The 17187-nt window shown below is 44.7% G+C and overlaps 1 protein-coding gene across 4 annotated transcripts in view; it reads left to right on the plus strand.

The window, feature by feature from the left end:
- Positions 1 to 17187, plus strand: part of acacb (acetyl-CoA carboxylase beta) — a 33967-nt gene that overhangs the window by 5947 nt on the left and 10833 nt on the right. The window contains exons 3-41 of one of the 4 annotated variants that reach the window (XM_048242724.1): positions 33 to 165; positions 522 to 660; positions 749 to 858; positions 1490 to 1571; positions 1952 to 2050; positions 2766 to 2875; positions 3085 to 3195; positions 3434 to 3643; positions 3867 to 4037; positions 4363 to 4524; positions 4972 to 5135; positions 5358 to 5508; positions 5603 to 5706; positions 5801 to 5882; positions 6010 to 6155; positions 7056 to 7206; positions 7326 to 7460; positions 7777 to 7923; positions 8187 to 8375; positions 9027 to 9127; positions 9480 to 9568; positions 9740 to 9864; positions 10173 to 10286; positions 10487 to 10492; positions 10685 to 10798; positions 10922 to 11011; positions 11499 to 11617; positions 11975 to 12010; positions 12234 to 12275; positions 12972 to 12995; positions 13529 to 13678; positions 14042 to 14144; positions 14764 to 14871; positions 15445 to 15501; positions 15603 to 15644; positions 15822 to 16037; positions 16307 to 16462; positions 16589 to 16792; positions 17011 to 17166. In XM_048242724.1, the coding sequence (XP_048098681.1) occupies positions 33 to 165; positions 522 to 660; positions 749 to 858; positions 1490 to 1571; positions 1952 to 2050; positions 2766 to 2875; positions 3085 to 3195; positions 3434 to 3643; positions 3867 to 4037; positions 4363 to 4524; positions 4972 to 5135; positions 5358 to 5508; positions 5603 to 5706; positions 5801 to 5882; positions 6010 to 6155; positions 7056 to 7206; positions 7326 to 7460; positions 7777 to 7923; positions 8187 to 8375; positions 9027 to 9127; positions 9480 to 9568; positions 9740 to 9864; positions 10173 to 10286; positions 10487 to 10492; positions 10685 to 10798; positions 10922 to 11011; positions 11499 to 11617; positions 11975 to 12010; positions 12234 to 12275; positions 12972 to 12995; positions 13529 to 13678; positions 14042 to 14144; positions 14764 to 14871; positions 15445 to 15501; positions 15603 to 15644; positions 15822 to 16037; positions 16307 to 16462; positions 16589 to 16792; positions 17011 to 17166 (4648 nt within the window). The remainder of the gene's footprint in view (positions 1 to 32; positions 166 to 521; positions 661 to 748; positions 859 to 1489; positions 1572 to 1951; positions 2051 to 2765; positions 2876 to 3084; positions 3196 to 3433; positions 3644 to 3866; positions 4038 to 4362; positions 4525 to 4971; positions 5136 to 5357; positions 5509 to 5602; positions 5707 to 5800; positions 5883 to 6009; positions 6156 to 7055; positions 7207 to 7325; positions 7461 to 7776; positions 7924 to 8186; positions 8376 to 9026; positions 9128 to 9479; positions 9569 to 9739; positions 9865 to 10172; positions 10287 to 10486; positions 10493 to 10684; positions 10799 to 10921; positions 11012 to 11498; positions 11618 to 11974; positions 12011 to 12233; positions 12276 to 12971; positions 12996 to 13528; positions 13679 to 14041; positions 14145 to 14763; positions 14872 to 15444; positions 15502 to 15602; positions 15645 to 15821; positions 16038 to 16306; positions 16463 to 16588; positions 16793 to 17010; positions 17167 to 17187) is intronic. The other 3 variants (XM_048242725.1, XM_048242726.1, XM_048242727.1) reach the window with 3 other exon arrangements.

The raw sequence follows: 17187 nt of genomic DNA on the forward strand, positions 1-17187 counted from the left end.
ATGATTTAAGCTTTCTCTCTCTCCCTCTCAAGGCCTAGTATGTCAGGCACCCACCTGGTGAAGAAGGGACGAGAGCATCGCAAAATGGACTTACAGAGAGACTTCACTGTGGCCTCCCCGGCCGAATTCGTCACGCGATTCGGGGGGAACCGGGTCATAGACAAGGTAGGATTGTTGTGTGTGTATGTCTGTGTGTAAATAGTTACTGCTGCCCTTGCTTTACTTTACAATCTTACGAGCTTTGAGATTAGGTTAGCTGTAGGTCAAAAGAACTCCCACAGGGAGCAGAGGAAACACACAGAGGTAGGAAATCCAGGCCGTAGTGAAACTGTAAATAGATAATTTCACACACTTCCCCTACCTGTCAAAAGTGTTGTGTTAATGATCAAATCCAGGTAGATATTTTTAACTGTTTGAAATGTTCTGCTCTATATGACTGGACTCCATAATGCACCATGGAGACAGCTGGCCCTTACACTATCAAATTTCATTTCAAAATTTCTCTCTGATTTCATTATAAGGTGCTCATCGCCAACAATGGCATAGCAGCGGTGAAATGTATGCGGTCCATCCGCCGCTGGTCGTACGACATGTTCCGCAACGAGAGAACCATCCGCTTTGTGGTGATGGTCACCCCAGAGGACCTCAAAGCAAACGCAGGTATGGCCAAAGGCCAAATAGTAACTTCCCCTTTCATGTGTTTCAAACCAAGAACAGTGATTCATATCAGTCTCCTTGCTTCCTCCAGAATACATAAAGATGGCAGACCACTACGTGCCAGTCCCAGGGGGCCCCAATAACAACAACTACGCCAATGTGGAGCTGATTGTGGATATCGCTAAGAGAATTCCAGTGCAGGTCAATGATGTCATGTTTTGGACTTATACTAAAGTATGACATGTGTCAGCTGTAGAATAGGGCATAAGATGACATGGTGATTCTCCATTCTAGGCATTTGTATGCAAACTGTGTGAAAGTGTGAACTGAATTAGGAGTTATGCCATAGTCAGTTGTGGAACGTGTGATAAGCAATGGAACGTGTGATAAGCAGAGTTATAAACTGGCTTTACTGAAAGTGTATGAGGTAGTGTAATGTCAAGTCAAGTCAAGTAAAGTTTATTTATATAGCACATTTCATACACAGAGGTCATTCAATGTGCTTTACATAAACAAAACCAAACGATAATAACAAATAAAAGCATAGAAGGGCAATATAGTCAAAGAATAGTTAAAAGGTAAAGATCATAATAAAAAGAAAACATAAAACACAAGGTAAAATCATTTAAAAATAAAGAATAATTAGTAAGCAAAAAGCAAAGGCAAAAGTAGTAAAAAAAGTAATAAAAGACAAAGTAGAATAATTATCGAGGCAGATTCAGAAATGTATTGAATCTATATGGATAATCTATAACCAGGAGGTAATGATCTTGTCAAAAGTGGTTATTTGCATTCCCTGCCTGATGGTTTGTGATGTATGTTCTGGTTGTAGGCGGTGTGGGCGGGGTGGGGCCATGCATCAGAGAACCCCAAACTCCCAGAGCTGCTGCACAAGGCTGGGATCATCTTCTTAGGTGAACCACTCGGGACCACCCTGACACAGTTATACACAGTTATACACAGTTATGCATGCATGCACGGATAGATGTTAATGTGTGTGTGTGTATTGATGTATTTATATGTATCTCCATTTCTAGGGAGTTTGTCCTCGTCCCTGTTCCCCATGGGCCCTTCTTTTCTTTTCTTTTCTTTTCTCTGATTGTCTAACACTCTGTAAAGCGCCATGATGACATGTGTAATGTTTTGGCGCTCTATAAGTACAATTCAATTGTAATTCAAAATGTATTTATGTGAGAGTGTATATGCATAAATGTACTTAGGAGTGTGTGTGTATTATATGTATGCATGTTTGTATGTACAGTATATTAATTAATGTATGTGTCTGTATATTCAGGTCCTTCCAGTAAGGCCATGTGGGCTTTGGGGGATAAGGTGGCCTCCTCCATTGTGGCCCAGAGTGCGGACATCCCCATTCTCCCCTGGAGCGGCTCAGGTATCCCCCTCACCCAGACTGCCCCTCACCCAGACTGCCCCTCACCCAGACTACCCCTCACCCAGACTACCCCTCACCCAGACTGCCCCTCACCCAGACTACCCCTTACCCAGACTGCCCCTCACCCAGACTACCCCTCACACAGACTGCCCCTCACTCAGACTACCCCTTACCCAGACTACCCCTTATCCAGACTACCCCTCACCCAGACTGCCCCTCACCCAGACTACCCCTTACCCAGACTGCCCCTCACCCAGACTGCCCCTCACCCAGACTGCCCCTCACCCAGACTGCCCCTCACCCAGACTACCCCTTACCCAGACTGCCCCTCACCCAGACTACCCCTTACCCAGACTGCCCCTTACCCAGACTGCCCCTTACCCAGACTACCCCTTACCCAGACTACCCCTTCACTTAGACTACCCCTTCACTTAGACTACCCCTTCACTTAGACTACCCCTTACCCAAGACTACCCCTTACCCAGACTACCCCTTCACTTAGACTACCCCTTACCCAGACTACCCCTTCACTTAGACTACCCCCTCACCCAGACTACCCTCTTCTCCACTGTCATACCACCCTCACAGTCCAGAGCTTACTTGGGATGGTTTAAATTTATCATATGAAATTATAATAAAGTGAGCTGATAAAAGAACATAGGCTAGTAAGAGATTTAAAAGTGGGAGGTTAATCGTGTCCTCTTGGTCACCGCAGGCGTGCTGGTGGAGTGGGCAGAGGAGGACCAAAGTTTGGGCCGTGTCATCAGTGTTCCTCCAGACCTGTACGCTAAAGGGTGTGTGAGGGACGTGGACGAGGGGATGGCGGTAAGGGCACTCTTCTGAAAGGGTCACTGCAGTGAGCAGTATTGAGTGTGCAGTATTGAGTTGTGGCCGGTGTTGTGCTATGTTTTTATGGCGTTGATTTTTAAGATCCAGGTTTGAGGCTGATCCATTGTCATTTTCCGATTCTCCTTTGTAACGATCCTATGTGTTCAGTTCCATGTTCATTTGCATCTGATTCATTTGGTATTTAGAGTGCAGAGAAGATTGGCTACCCCATCGTGATCAAGGCGTCAGAGGGAGGAGGTGGAAAGGGCATCAGGAAAGTGGAGTGTGCTGACGACTTCCCCAACTTCTTCAGACAGGTCAGTGCTGCGGGACTTTTCCTATTCTATCCTCTCCACTTAAAGCTGTACGACCGCATTGAGTGGACAAATCACAGTGGCCCGCTGGATTATGTAATATAGACTGTGCCGATAAAGAAAATGATTGATAAAGGGGGATTGGTTTGGATAGTGAGTGGCCAGATTTTGAACACTGCTCTTCTGGTCATTGATTATCCAAGATGACGTGGGTAGTCCTACTGCTGTTGTGGTTTTCCAGGTCCAAGCGGAGGTGCCAGGCTCGCCCATCTTCATCATGCAGCTGGCACAGCACGCGCGCCACCTGGAGGTGCAGATCCTGGCTGACCAGTACGGCAACGCCATCTCCCTGTTTGGCAGAGACTGCTCCATCCAGAGGAGGCACCAGAAGATCATAGAGGAGGCGCCAGCCACCATCGCGGCATCAGCCACATTCGAATACATGGAGCGGGTGAGATAAATATACCGTTCATCTGCATTCACCCAATAGTGCTGAGCGACTGGGCTGAAAGAAGCAAATGACATTGCATACTGTTGAAGTTGGGCATCTTTGCAGACCTGTCAGGTTCCTTGATGATCTTCACAAATTAATTATGCATGGTCCTCCTGGGTCACCATGAATGTTTTGACTGAGATCAGGTTGAAAAGTGATCCGTCCCTTTCGTGTGTGCCAGTGCGCCGTTCGTCTGGCGAAGATGGTGGGCTACGTGAGCGCGGGCACCGTGGAGTACCTCTTCTCCGAAGACGGCAACTTCCACTTCCTGGAGCTGAACCCTCGTCTGCAGGTGGAGCACCCCTGCACTGAGATGATCGCAGACGTCAACCTGCCCGCCGCTCAGCTACAGGTACCGTAGTCACACAGCCGGCAGGGCAGCATGACATCTGATCATCAGGTGGCACAATTCCCACACCACTGGGAACTTGAGCTCACTGTTGAGTGTGTTGTCCACACGTGCCTTAGCAAAAGCCACTTTCATCCTTTGAAATACATGCAAGACCAGTCAAATGGTTAGAAAGACAAAAACTACAGGTTTAAGTAATGATGGACCATCACAATGATGTTTATATTACTTTTTCAAAAAAGAAAAAAACCTGTCCTGTTTTAAATGTTAATGGCTTTTTGATTGTATTTGTTGTGCAGATTGCTTTTTGATTGTATTTGTTGTGCAGATTGGCATGGGCATCCCATTGCACAGGATCAAAGAGATCCGTATGCTTTACGGTGAGTGTCCCTGGGGGGACTCCGTGATCAACTTTGAGGCCCCAGAGAGCGTTCCGTCCGCCAGGGGCCACGTCATCGCCGCGCGCATCACCAGTGAGAACCCAGACGAGGTGAGCACAGGCAGCTGCCTGGATCCACATGTTAAATGCTATTTACTAAGTGCTCTTTAGGACCAATAGACACATATTGTATAGATACAGTGCCCCTCTCCTAATACAGCTCTGTTATGGATGACTATATGGCCATTTCTCATGATCGCTTTGGATTAAAGCATCATCTAGATCTAGTGTTCCAAATGTAAAGCACTTTGAGCTGCATTCTGTGTATGAAATGTGCTATACAAAAAGATTATTATTATTATTATTATTATTATTATTATTATTATTATTATAGATGAATCAATGGAAATGCCATTATAACTGCAACTGTAGTGAGGTCATATATGTTTTGTCAAAGTTTTTTTTTTAGTTTGTACATCTAGTTCTTACTAGTTCAATGTCTCTTTGTTAATGTGTTTCCATCATTTGCCTTGTGATCTGCTGTGTGATGTGTTGTAGGGGTTCAAGCCCAGCTCGGGCACTGTGCAGGAGCTGAACTTCAGGAGCAGTAAGAACGTGTGGGGCTACTTCAGCGTCGGAGCTGCAGGCGGTCTGCATGAGTTTGCCGACTCTCAGTTTGGCCACTGCTTCTCCTGGGGGGAGAACCGTGAGGAGGCAATTTCGTAAGTGTTTTTGCCCCATTTTTAAGTATTAACATTAATCTTATGAATGTTGTTATACTTGTGGTCCTGTATTCATAATGACATGCACAGAAACTTGCTCAGTGACTTAGCCTAATTTTTCTAAGAAGGAAACCATCCAAACTCACATTTTTATGGAGGCTTCCTATTTCCTCCTTTACTAGTCATGTAGAAATGGCTAACACAGGTCTTAATGTGTAACAGGAACATGGTGGTGGCCATGAAAGAGCTGTCCATACGTGGAGACTTCCGGACCACTGTGGAGTACCTCATCAAGCTGCTGGAGACGGAGAGCTTCAGGAATAATGACATCGACACTGGCTGGCTAGACTACCTCATTGCAGAGAAAGTGCAAGTACGAGCCCAGCTGAATGGAATTGGAAAGATAACCGCCACCACAACAAATACATCAGAAATAAACTTTTGTTTCTCTTTCTTTCATTCTCTAGGCCGAGAGGCCGGACACCATGTTGGGAGTTGTCTGTGGCTCCTTGCATGTGGCAGATGCTTGTTTCAGGAAGAGCATGGCCGACTTCCTTCACTCCCTTGAAAGGTTCTACTACTGCACCAAATACACACAACAAATAATGTGGGTGTTGTCTTACGAGAAAACCCTACTGACCATCCGGCTTTTGTTGTCCATTTAGGGGCCAAGTTCTTCCTGCTGCTAGTCTCCTGAACTTTGTTGAGGTTGACCTCATCTACGATGGAGTGAAATACTACCTTAAGGTAAACAAAACATTTCAATACTAGCAGTCATTCTGAGATTTACCTTTTAAAGGAAATACCTCTTTTTAACCTGGCCACTGCTCTCTTAATGTGTGTGTGTGTGTGTGTGTGTGTGTGTGTTACTCAGGTGGCACGCCAGTCCCCTACCACCTATGTCATCGTCATGAACTGCTCTGACATTGAGATCGATGTCCACCGGCTGAGTGACGGAGGTCTGTTGCTGTCCTACAACGGCAGCAGTCACACCACCTACATGAAGGAGGAGGTGGACAGGTGAGGGTCCACCCAACCATGATGCAGATCCCGCCAATCCCTAGACTGTGGAGATTCTGGTTAAAAGAGGTGTTTAGCTAGGTTTGACAGACTTCACAGATTTAGCTAATCTTGTGTTGTTTAGCCAGGTTTGACAAACTGAACAAAATCGTGTGCTGTTTACCCAAATTGGTGGTCTATTTAAGCCTGTTGATGCACATGCATTGTTATGTGCAAACGTGCAAACATTGTTATTCTGCAACCAATGTCAGCCTTTAGCCGTTTGGCCAGAATTTCACAGTGAGCAGATGCACTGTTCACGCAAATTGTGTTCTTTGCAGACCACTTAAGTGGGGTATACTACGAAGCACGTTAGACATACTGTATCTAGGCTATCTAGACATATCAAAGCTACACAAAGCCTTGACTCAGAGGTATAAGTTAAGTGATACTACGATAGCAGTTATGTGATATATTTGCAAAACTAGGCTTTCAGCTCAGATCTGTACGCGTTCTCGGTGTTGGGATGATATTGGCCAATTGTGAAACGTGGAGACGCACAAGACCGCCTATATTAAAAAACGATTACTTCCGCATTGATGAGCGATAGTCTAGACTGCAGTCATTTTTAGTGTTTTAGTTTACACGTGAGGGAACTTCGTTTTTCAAGATATTTGATTGGTCAGTAGGCAGTAACTTTACACGATTTGAGCTATAACTTAGCACATAACCTGCCCCGACCAGGTTTGGTAGGCAGCATAAGACATCATGGTGATACAGAGACGCTAAAACAGAGGCACTTTCATGTCACAGCATACCCTGGCTTAGAGCGCAACATACCTTGCTAACCCACTAATCGAGATTCGTAGTATAGCCCACAGGTGTGTTCTTTGCAGATCACTTAAGGTGTGTTCTTTGCAGGTATCGCATTACTGTTGGAAACAAGACGTGTGTGTTTGAGAAGGAGAAAGATCCCACGGTGCTCAGATCGCCCTCTGCAGGCAAGCTGCTGCAGTACATGGTGGAGGACGGGGGTCATATCTGTGCAGGTCACCCTTACGCTGAGATAGAGGTGACCCATCATTCCCAACATACACATTGACCTCTTTAATAATGCACTTTGGGTAGCTTAGTCTTCAGGCTTATGTGTTTGAACATCTGAATAGTTGATTTGTGTGCTGTCTTTTGTAGGTGATGAAGATGGTCATGAGCCTGACCGTGGAGGAGTCGGGCTGTGTGCACTTTGTGAAGAGGCCCGGGGCAGTGCTGGAACCGGGCTGCATGGTGGCACGCCTGGAGCTGGACGACCCTAGCAGCATCCACCCGGTCAGCACCTGGTTTCTTCTGCTTTACAGTTACATCACTCAGCCCTGTTGTGAGATGTTCAGGTTGAGCTCTGAGTTTTGGTAGAGGAGCTCTGCTTTTCATTTAGGCCGTGATTGGTATGTGTTTGTGTCATTGGTGTCCGTTTAGTCACACGAGATTGACACTTACATTTAGCCATACTGCAGACGCTTTTCATCCAAAGTGACAAGGATGAAATTGAATAAAATTTAGACAAAATTGACTAACTGACAAAGACAGTTGCATGTTGACAGCACACACCACTTACCTCTCTCCTCCTCCTCCTCTCATGCTCCAGGTGGAGCTGAACACTGCGTCCCTGCCGCCCCAGGAGCCTCTGCCCATCGTGGGGGAGAAGCTCCATCAGGTGTTCCACAGCGTGCTGGAGAACCTGGTCAAGATCATGGATGGCTTCTGCCTCCCGGAACCCTACTTCAGTATTAAGGTCAGAGGACACGCTTGCCCAGACGCCAATCTCAATGATGATAGCTGAACTTTTATTTCATACTGAAAACCTTAAGGAACCTGGTGTTTTGCACCCTGCATTCTTGTTGTATTAAAAATAAGAAGAATTGTGCTTTTTTTTGTGAGGTTGGGCGTTTGTGTCCTCTTGTGTCCTCTGTGTAGTGTGGGCCCACCATTTTCCTAGTGTGTGTGTGACTGACATTTGTTAGTGTGTGTGTGTGTGTGTGTGTGTGTGTCTTGCAGATGAAGAAGTGGGTGGGCAGCCTGATGAAGACCCTGCGTGACCCCTCATTGCCCCTGCTGGAGCTGCAGGAGATCATGACCAGCGTGTCGGGCCGCGTGCCCGTCACCGTGGAGAAGGCCATCCGCAAAGTCATGGCGCAGTATGCCAGCAACATCACCTCCGTCCTCTGCCAGTTCCCCGGCCAGAGGGTCAGTGCTCACACCATTCACTCTGTTGCTTTAAGCATGTGATGTTTTTTTGTTGTTGTTTGTTTTTTGTTTTTTTTGCTGCTTTGGTTGTTTGCCTGGGCATATTGGCAGTGCATGTTGTATCATCAGTGATGGCCTTTGACAGATCCCGGGTACAACATGTCTTTGTGACTGCTGCCAGCTAATTTGCTGTTTTTGTGGTTATATCCTGTGTCATACTGTGTGCATTGTTAAATGGACTTTGATGTTGATCGGCCACTTTGGGTAATCTCCCTTTCGCACCTTTTCCTGTGTATATGTGAAAAGACTCTTGTTCTTTGGATTACAATTACAGTTCTGTTGAAACATTGAAAGATCGAATGTTAATGATCACAGTCTCATATAAAAATATCAGCAAAATGTCTGCAAAAAAAGTGTGCACTGTGCACATTAATGATGCAGCATAAGTATTCCTGCTTGACCTTCAGGGGGGTACTATGGCATTTCAAAATTGTACAGCTTGTGGTGATGAGGCTACTTGGCAACTTTTGCTGGTTTTAAAAAAAAACATGCCATGTTTATAGTCACTCTTATCTCTGTGCACTGCTTCTCAACTGATAGCAGATTATTCCTAGACGTCATTCCAAGCCTGTTTCTGTCATCACGTAACAGATTGCAAACATACTTGACAGCCATGCTGCCACCCTGCAGAGGAAGGCTGACCGTGAGGTCTTCTTCATGAATACCCAGAGCATCGTACAGCTGGTACAGAGGTCAGAACCTCCCTGTCATATATCAAGAGTTGTAAAGGTGCCCATTTTCAGGGTCCGTGCTATGTCGAAGGGGAAGTAGAGTTGACTGACCTTTTCCCTAGTGTCAGTGGGAACACAGCAGTCTGTACACGTCTATTTAAACATAAAGGAAGAGTCCAGGTGGAGGAAATATTCCATTAAAAGACATTGATTCAAATAAAGTAAAAAAACAAAAAAAACATTGATTGATTGACATTGATTCTAGTGAATAAAACGACAGCAAAAAGTCATCAGTCATACAGTGTAAATTAAGCTAATTAAAGTGTAACTTAGGTGTCATTTTGACTTGATTGACTCCATGTGTTTTGTTCAGGTATCGCAGTGGTATCAGAGGCTACATGAAATCTGTGGTGTTAGACTTGCTGAAGAGATACCTGCAAGTGGAGGTGCAGTTTCAACAAGGTAAATGTCTACACATTCTTTCCATTTGTGTAACTTACATAGAGTATATATACTATCAACAGTAGTTGTTGATGTTGTGTTTTTTGAAAATAAATTACTAAATTTTATTGGACTCCATACTTCCAGTGTCCTTCCAAGTTTACCTATTTGACTTTGTGCTTTGTGCCCCAGCTCATTATGATAAGTGTGTGATTAACCTGAGGGAGCAGTACAAGCCAGACATGGCCCCTGTGCTGCAGTTCATCTTCTCCCACGCCCAGGTCTCCAAGAAGAACATCCTGGTCACCATGCTCATTGTAAGGCTGTGCTCCATACTCCTATGTGTTTTAAGTGGATCCATATTTGTGATTGTATTGTTAAATGTGGCTCAAATCCAACTGGATACATGCAACTGAATTCATTCTAAAGCTGTCTAAAGTCTAATGATCTAATCTAATCTAAAGACGGACTGCAGTTTGCTGATATACATACAGTTTTAGAGCTGTTGAAGTTCAACTGGTGCAATAGAAGCAAATTGCTCTTACAGTATGGAGGCATGACGTGAGAAGTTGAGGTGAGGCGTGCTCTGCTCTGTTATAATGTGGAGATTGCTTTGGTTTTCAAGGACCAGCTGTGTGGGAGGGACCCCACTCTCGCTGATGAGCTGATGACCATTCTGAATGAGCTCACCCAACTCAGCAAGATGGAGAACTCCAAGGTGGCCCTGCGCGCCAGACAGGTATGCCCATATGAACATCGGGGACCTGCTCCCACAGAACCAACATGTTGCTTATTAACAATAGCCAAGTGGTTAAGACTAGAAGAGAATCATGCTTAATATAGTGTAGTTGAGGCCCTATTGTGTACACTTGAAAATGTCTCTCTATTGTGTTTTTTTTTTTTTGTTTGTTTGATTGGTTTTTTTTTTTTTATATGAAGAAACAGGTTGGTCCAGTTGTAGGTTGAAATGTTCAGTAAAAAGGTTAGGTTGTGCTACACCAAAGTAAGTAAGAAAAGGCGGCGTGTTCCTCAGGACAGTCAGTCAGTCTCCACACACCACACCACACCACACGTCTGTGTGTCTCTGACCTTTGGTCCATGGAGGCTTTCTATGACTTAGGGGCGTTCTTTTCTCAGGTGCTGATCGCCTCACACCTGCCCTCCTATGAGCTCAGGCACAACCAAGTGGAGTCCATCTTCCTGTCGGCCATTGATATGTACGGCCATCAGTTCTGCCCGGAAAACCTCAAGGTGAATTGGATTCCACAGATTCACCCACTTTGTCACAAATTCATTCACCTCAGAGTAATTTGCATAAAACAGATTCATTCACTTACAGACTTTTGTTCTTGTTTTTTTTCTTCTTTGCTACAGAAACTAATCCTTTCCGAGACCTCCATCTTTGATGTGTTGCCCGATTTCTTTTACCACTCGAACCGTGTGGTGTGCATGGCCGCACTTGAGGTGAGATTCCCAGCAAATAGTCTCCTGCAAGTGTTTTTCTTTGACATCTGACTCAACAGTTTCCTACAGTTTTAGGTAAACGGTGTGCCAAACTTGAATTTATTTGAGTTTCTGTTGAACCTTCATTCTGAAAAGAGTGTATTATAATGTGTATCAGTGCAGTTGTTATTTGTACACCTTTCTCTTTTTTTTTCACAACAAAATATGCATAGTAGAATAGTTTAAAGTAGTCAAGCAATCATGTTTTAAAACTCTTTGCCATTCTGTATATGTACTGAAATGAGCAGGTGTTAATTTGTCGTTTATTCTGTATGTAGTAATTCTGCTCCCCCTAAAATATTCTGTATATATTCAGGTGTACGTGCGACAGGGATACATTGTAGTCATTATGCTCTCCCTAATATATTCTGTATATATTCAGGTGTACGTGCGACAGGGATACATTGTAGTCATTACGCTCTCCCTAATATATTCTGTATATATTCAGGTGTACGTGCGGCGGGGATACATTGCTTATGAGCTCAACAGCCTCCAGCACCACCAGCTGCAGGATGGGACGTGTGTCGTTGATTTTCAGTTCATGTTGCCTACCTCCCACCCCAACAGGTAGCACCGGCCAGAAAGCCGTTCAGCATTTCAATCACAGAATTTCTCGCATGTGTTTCCCAAAATCACACTCTTAGGCCCAACAGCACATCATCATCACCACAACATTTGCTATTTATTGCATGAGAGGTATTGCAATAAATTTGCACTATATTGTGATGTTTTGTGGCAATCATTCAATCATAGAGTGACATTAAAATGCGGGATTGAAATTTGATCCTGAAGCCCTAAGGCCAAAGCCCTACGGATGTTCAGTGCTTGTTTTCAAAATCTTAATGAACCATCCATGTTGGATCTGTGTAATCACAATTGTGTCCTGTTGGTTTCCCCTGCCCCCTGTTACGGCACCATCTGCAGCTTGTCCCAGCCCATAGAGACACCAGGCCGACTAGGGTACCCACTTTGTTCTTATAGGTTCTAGGGCTTTATTCGGCCCTCAGTCAAAATATGTGACTTGTGACATACATGTTAAATGGCAAACAAAACAGTGTTATTTCTGTGGCTCGTAGTTTTACTTACCAAAACCATCTGAACGTAGCATTTCTTCATTTGGTTCCCATCTCGTTTACCAGCTGACACTATTATTATTGTTATGTCTTTCGTTTCTCCCAACAAGAGAGCTTCACGCCAGAGTGACTAATTCCATGGCGAAAAACAAGTAATACATTTTGATTACTTTTCTCAGCACCTCTGAAAGAGTTTGCCACTATCCCATTCTAATAATGACTGAAATCCTAACTAGGAATGTGAATGAGTGTTCATCAGGGCAGTCACTCAACCATTTACTCTCCTAACAACCACATATTGGACTTACCCCACACATGTGGATCCCTATCCCTGCACTGCTCCTGCTTACTGTACTGTTTTACATGTTGCCCTTACATGCTTCATACAGTCCTTTAGTGGACCATTCAGCTTTAGGTTTTTAGTTATGGTTATGGCATACAGGTATGGTTTTAATAGGGAGAGAAGGTATTTCACTATGTATTTACAAATGACTGAAAAATATATACATTTAATTCTAGTAATTATTTATGTAATCTACAAGTGGTGCAATTAATGATCAGAGCTATTTGCCTGTTGAATTCCAGCATGGCACTCTCTGCCTCCCATCTACTGTTCCAAAGCAGCAGACCATTAATCAAGGCTGGCACATTTTAACATCTGTAATGCTAAGCTTTGATGACTCCTTAATTTCAGTAACTGTAAACAGTAACAACAGTATAACCAGTTAAGAACAGTGCATTATAAAACTCTGTGTAAAAAAATTGTGTGCTATAAAAACTGCTGCTGATGCCTTGGTAGAGGATTTGGATGCTGACCCCCTTGCTAACACACACCTGTCTTATTTCAGAGGCAGCAGCCCTACACTGAACAGGTAGAGTACCACTTCTCCTCCCCTGCTGTGGCCTATCAGAAGCCCCCACACGCTGGATGTCATAGCAATGTTTGCTGCATGCAGTGTGTGTGGCTTTCTTAACAGTAGAACTCGGTGCCATTTACTTAGTTAGTGTTCTGTACACCTCTTGATCTTCCCTGTGAGTATGTAGATAGTGTAAACGCAGTTGTGCCCATGTAGAGTATTTGTTTACACACACCTTCTTCCAATTGTGCATGTAGGTTTTTTGGAGTGGGTCTACTGTATATGCATTCAAAGATTTCTTGCATTTGGCCGAAAGTAATTCAGAGGCACACTATAAATGGCCAGCTAGCGCAGAGTGAATGAGTGGACACAATAGACACACTGTTCTGAGGACTCCATACATCCTCACCCACAGCTCCATTAACATAATGGATTCTGCCTCTGTTGTTTGGGAGCCTGTTTTAGGGCCCCTAGTACACCATAGTGCCATATTATTCCTCCGCTGTGTCCATGGTAACTGGACTCTTTTTTCAACCCCCCTCCTCCAGGTTGTCGGTGCCAGTGAGTGGCTCTTCAGGGGGGCAGCAGCTGGAGATGAGGCGGCAGAGCAGCGAGCTCTTCCTGGAGGGGGCCTTCTCCCCCCCGTGCCAGAGGATGGGCGTCATGGTGGCCTTCCAGTGCTTTGACGACTTCAAGAGGTAGGCAGACGGCTAGAAAGAAAAACAAAACAGTCTGCACAATGAAGGCTGGGGGTCGAGAGACTCTCATGGGTCTGTGGGACTCCAGTGAGGTCTGTGACCACCACAGAGCACATATTCTAATGTATAAAGACTAAGGTTTCAGATATACAGTGAACAATGAACAATGGGACAATATCATTCCAATGAATTCTTAAACTTTCATAAGCTTTCTTTGGTTCAGGATTATTTGTTTTGTATTCATAGAACCCTTTCCATTCTGCATGCATAGAGATACAGTCCATATTTTCTTGTGCAGTGTTTAATATTATGTTCTTGTGCAATGTCTGTGTTTTGATTTGGTTCGATGGTCCTTATTGACAGGAACTTTGATGAAGTGATTGCTTGTTTCGCTGAGCCGTTTCTGGACAGCCCTCTGTTCTCGGAGGCCTCCACCGCCAGTCTGTATGAGGAGGAGAGCACCAGGGTGAGTGGCACTGTGGCAGGCGCCAAACCAGCAGCCCTTAAAGCAACGCCAAAGAGTTTTTGTACCTTAAAAGTGCCTCGTAACAGGGTGAACGGCACTTGTCTTGCTTTGCGACCCTCTATCGGCTATAACCGCACTATGCAAGTTTGCCAGATCCGGTAGCGGATCTGTACTTCTACAAATTTGCCTTGCTTCTGATGTCGCAATATATCATACTTTAATATAACATATGAAATGCAACATGCAACATACTCTAGAAATGCTACCTTGTCTGTGGACGTTGTTGTTTCCAAAGCCGGTGCTGGATAAACGAGTAGCGTGCATGCGACAGAGGAAAAGCGCTTTGGTGTTGCTTCAAGAGCAAGCACTTGTCTGCATGTTATGGGGCACTGTAGTTTGCAACACCTCGCAACAAGTGCAAGCGTACAGGGATGCTGGTGAAGCTGTTGCATGAAGGGTTTTATCTTAATCTCTCTGTTTGCTGCATTGTGTCTGTACGTATATTTTTTGAAGCCTGTAGTATTGCTTGTGCTTACTATACGTGGTCGAAAAGGTGTGGGTCCAAGGTCTAATGCTTTCACATAATAAACCAATTGCACATCCTCTGTTTCCTTTATAGAATATGAGGGAGAATCCCATCCACATTATTAATGTGTCCATCAAGTCGGCTGACACAGAGGATGACGACACTCTGGTCACTGAATTCACCACCTTTGCCCAGTCTAAGGTCAGTACCGCAGAAGAGTCTCTGCTGCTTTTGTTCTGATGAAAGTTTGTTCACTGTAGTGGAACAAAATAGCCTGACGAGCCAGACCCACATTAAAATGTAGGGTCTGGGCACTCACCGTTCGCAGTGCTCAGTCCGAGGGGCGGGATAATCAGTTGTCTTTCAAATTCCCTCTGCACGCAATAGGACAGCGGCAGCGCTATGAGTCCCCTACGTTTCCCACCAGCGGAGCTAGTTGGCTAGTTTAAACGTTTGCCAACTTAATAAAAGCTTAACTCGTGTCACACTGTTCGCCAGCAGCAACATCCATCTTATTTGTTTTCAAGTAGCAGGGAATTCAAGCCAAACCGTTGCAACTCTGCCATCAATCATTATGTTAAAGTCCACCTAACGACTCTATACACGATTTCATTGGCCTGATTAAGTTTCGATTTCTTGAGCTCACAAGCCAACGGAGAGTTGCTAGACTAGCCCTGGCAGCAAATGTAATTTGTCGCTAGGGGCGCGTCTAGATTTCTAGGCTAGTAACAAAAGCCTTTTTTTGTTGATTTGTTTTTGTGTACATCTTTACAGAAATCACTCCTGTACGATTACGGCATCAGAAGAATTACATTTTTAGTTGCTCAAAGGGTAAGGTACCAACATTTTTTTTTAAACTTTGTTTTTAATTGAGGCTTTTCTTTTTAAGATGTTTGCCAAGTGAAGGAAATTCTCTTTTTTTTTCCATAAAGCGGGAATTCCCCAAGTTCTTCACCTTCAGAGCCAGAGATGAGGTAAAATATGAAATATTATTACAAAGTATAAACATTTGAATTTAATGTAGATGTTTTGTACAAAACTTGTTTTGCATATCATTTCATACACTAGAAGTTTTCCTCTCTTTGAGGACTTAAGACAGTAGTTCCCTAGTCCCTGCTGATCTGATCTGTCATCTGCTGTTCCTCCCGTAGTTCCAGGAGGACCGCATCTACAGGAACCTGGAACCAGCACTGGCCTTCCAGCTGGAGCTCAACCGCATGCGCAACTTTGACTTGAACGCTGTGCCCTGCGCCAACCACAAGATGCACCTGTACCGGGGCGCCGCCCGTGTCGAGCAGGGAGCAGAGGTCACCGACTACCGCTTCTTCATCCGGGCCATCATCCGCCACTCTGACCTAATCACCAAGGTAACAATGCTCCACCCATACAGTGTGTCATGGGGTAGATAAGGTTAACTAGAAATTGATAACTTTTCGTAAACAGTTTTACCTCACGTATTTGTGCTTCCTCTGGGTCAATAAACAAAACCCTGTAAAAGGCTTTCTCGAATAGTTTTGTTTCTTAGTTTTAAAGTTTTAAAAGTTTAAAAACTTCTTCTTCTATACGTTCAGTTGTTGATCAACCCCAACTTTTCTCTGTGTATTCTCTCATCCTGTCCTCTGTGTTCTCCCTGTAGGAGGCCTCCTTTGAGTACCTCCAGAATGAAGGGGAGCGGCTGCTGCTGGAGGCTATGGATGAGCTGGAGGTGGCCTTCAGCAACACCACCGTCCGCACCGACTGCAACCACATCTTCCTCAACTTTGTCCCCACAGTCATCATGGACCCCTCCAAGGTCTCTGCACATCCATGCTGTGTCAATTCACTCATCAAACTTAGCACAACTTTGTGCGATTATGGCTAGTTTTCAGGACTTTTTTTCTGTATGTAGTCATGAAAAGTCCCTGACTGCCTCTTGTAGATTGAGGAGTCTGTGCGCACCATGGTGATGCGTTATGGCAGCCGGCTTTGGAAGCTGCGTGTCCTGCAGGCAGAGGTGAAGATCAACATCCGGTTGACCGCCACTGGGAGCGCTGTCCCCGTCCGTCTCTTCCTCACTAATGAGTCGGGCTACTACCTGGACATCAGCCTCTACAAGGAGGTCACTGACCCCAGCTCTGGACAGGTATGAGTAAAAGAGTCACCAACTAGTTTATCTTTTTACTGGGCTAAGAGAATAGTTGTACAGTAGAATAGAACGAATAGAGTGGAATAGAACACCACTGAATAGAATAGAATGGTGGATAACAATCACACAGAATTCAAAGATCTAGAACCTTCTCCATGCTGTGTGTTGTTCAGGCACTTTGATCCATGCTCACATAGCTGGTTGTGTGTTTGTAGATCATGTTTCAGTCGTATGGGGATAAGCAGGGTCTCCTGCATGGCATGCTCATCAACACACCGTATGTGACCAAAGACCTGCTGCAGGCCAAACGCTTCCAGGCCCAGACCCTGGGTACCACCTATGTGTACGACTTCCCCGAGATGTTCAGACAGGTGGGTACCCCCTACTTCCCA

The sequence above is a fragment of the Alosa alosa genome, chromosome 5, assembly GCF_017589495.1.
Source record: "Alosa alosa isolate M-15738 ecotype Scorff River chromosome 5, AALO_Geno_1.1, whole genome shotgun sequence".
NCBI lineage: Eukaryota > Metazoa > Chordata > Actinopteri > Clupeiformes > Clupeidae > Alosa > Alosa alosa.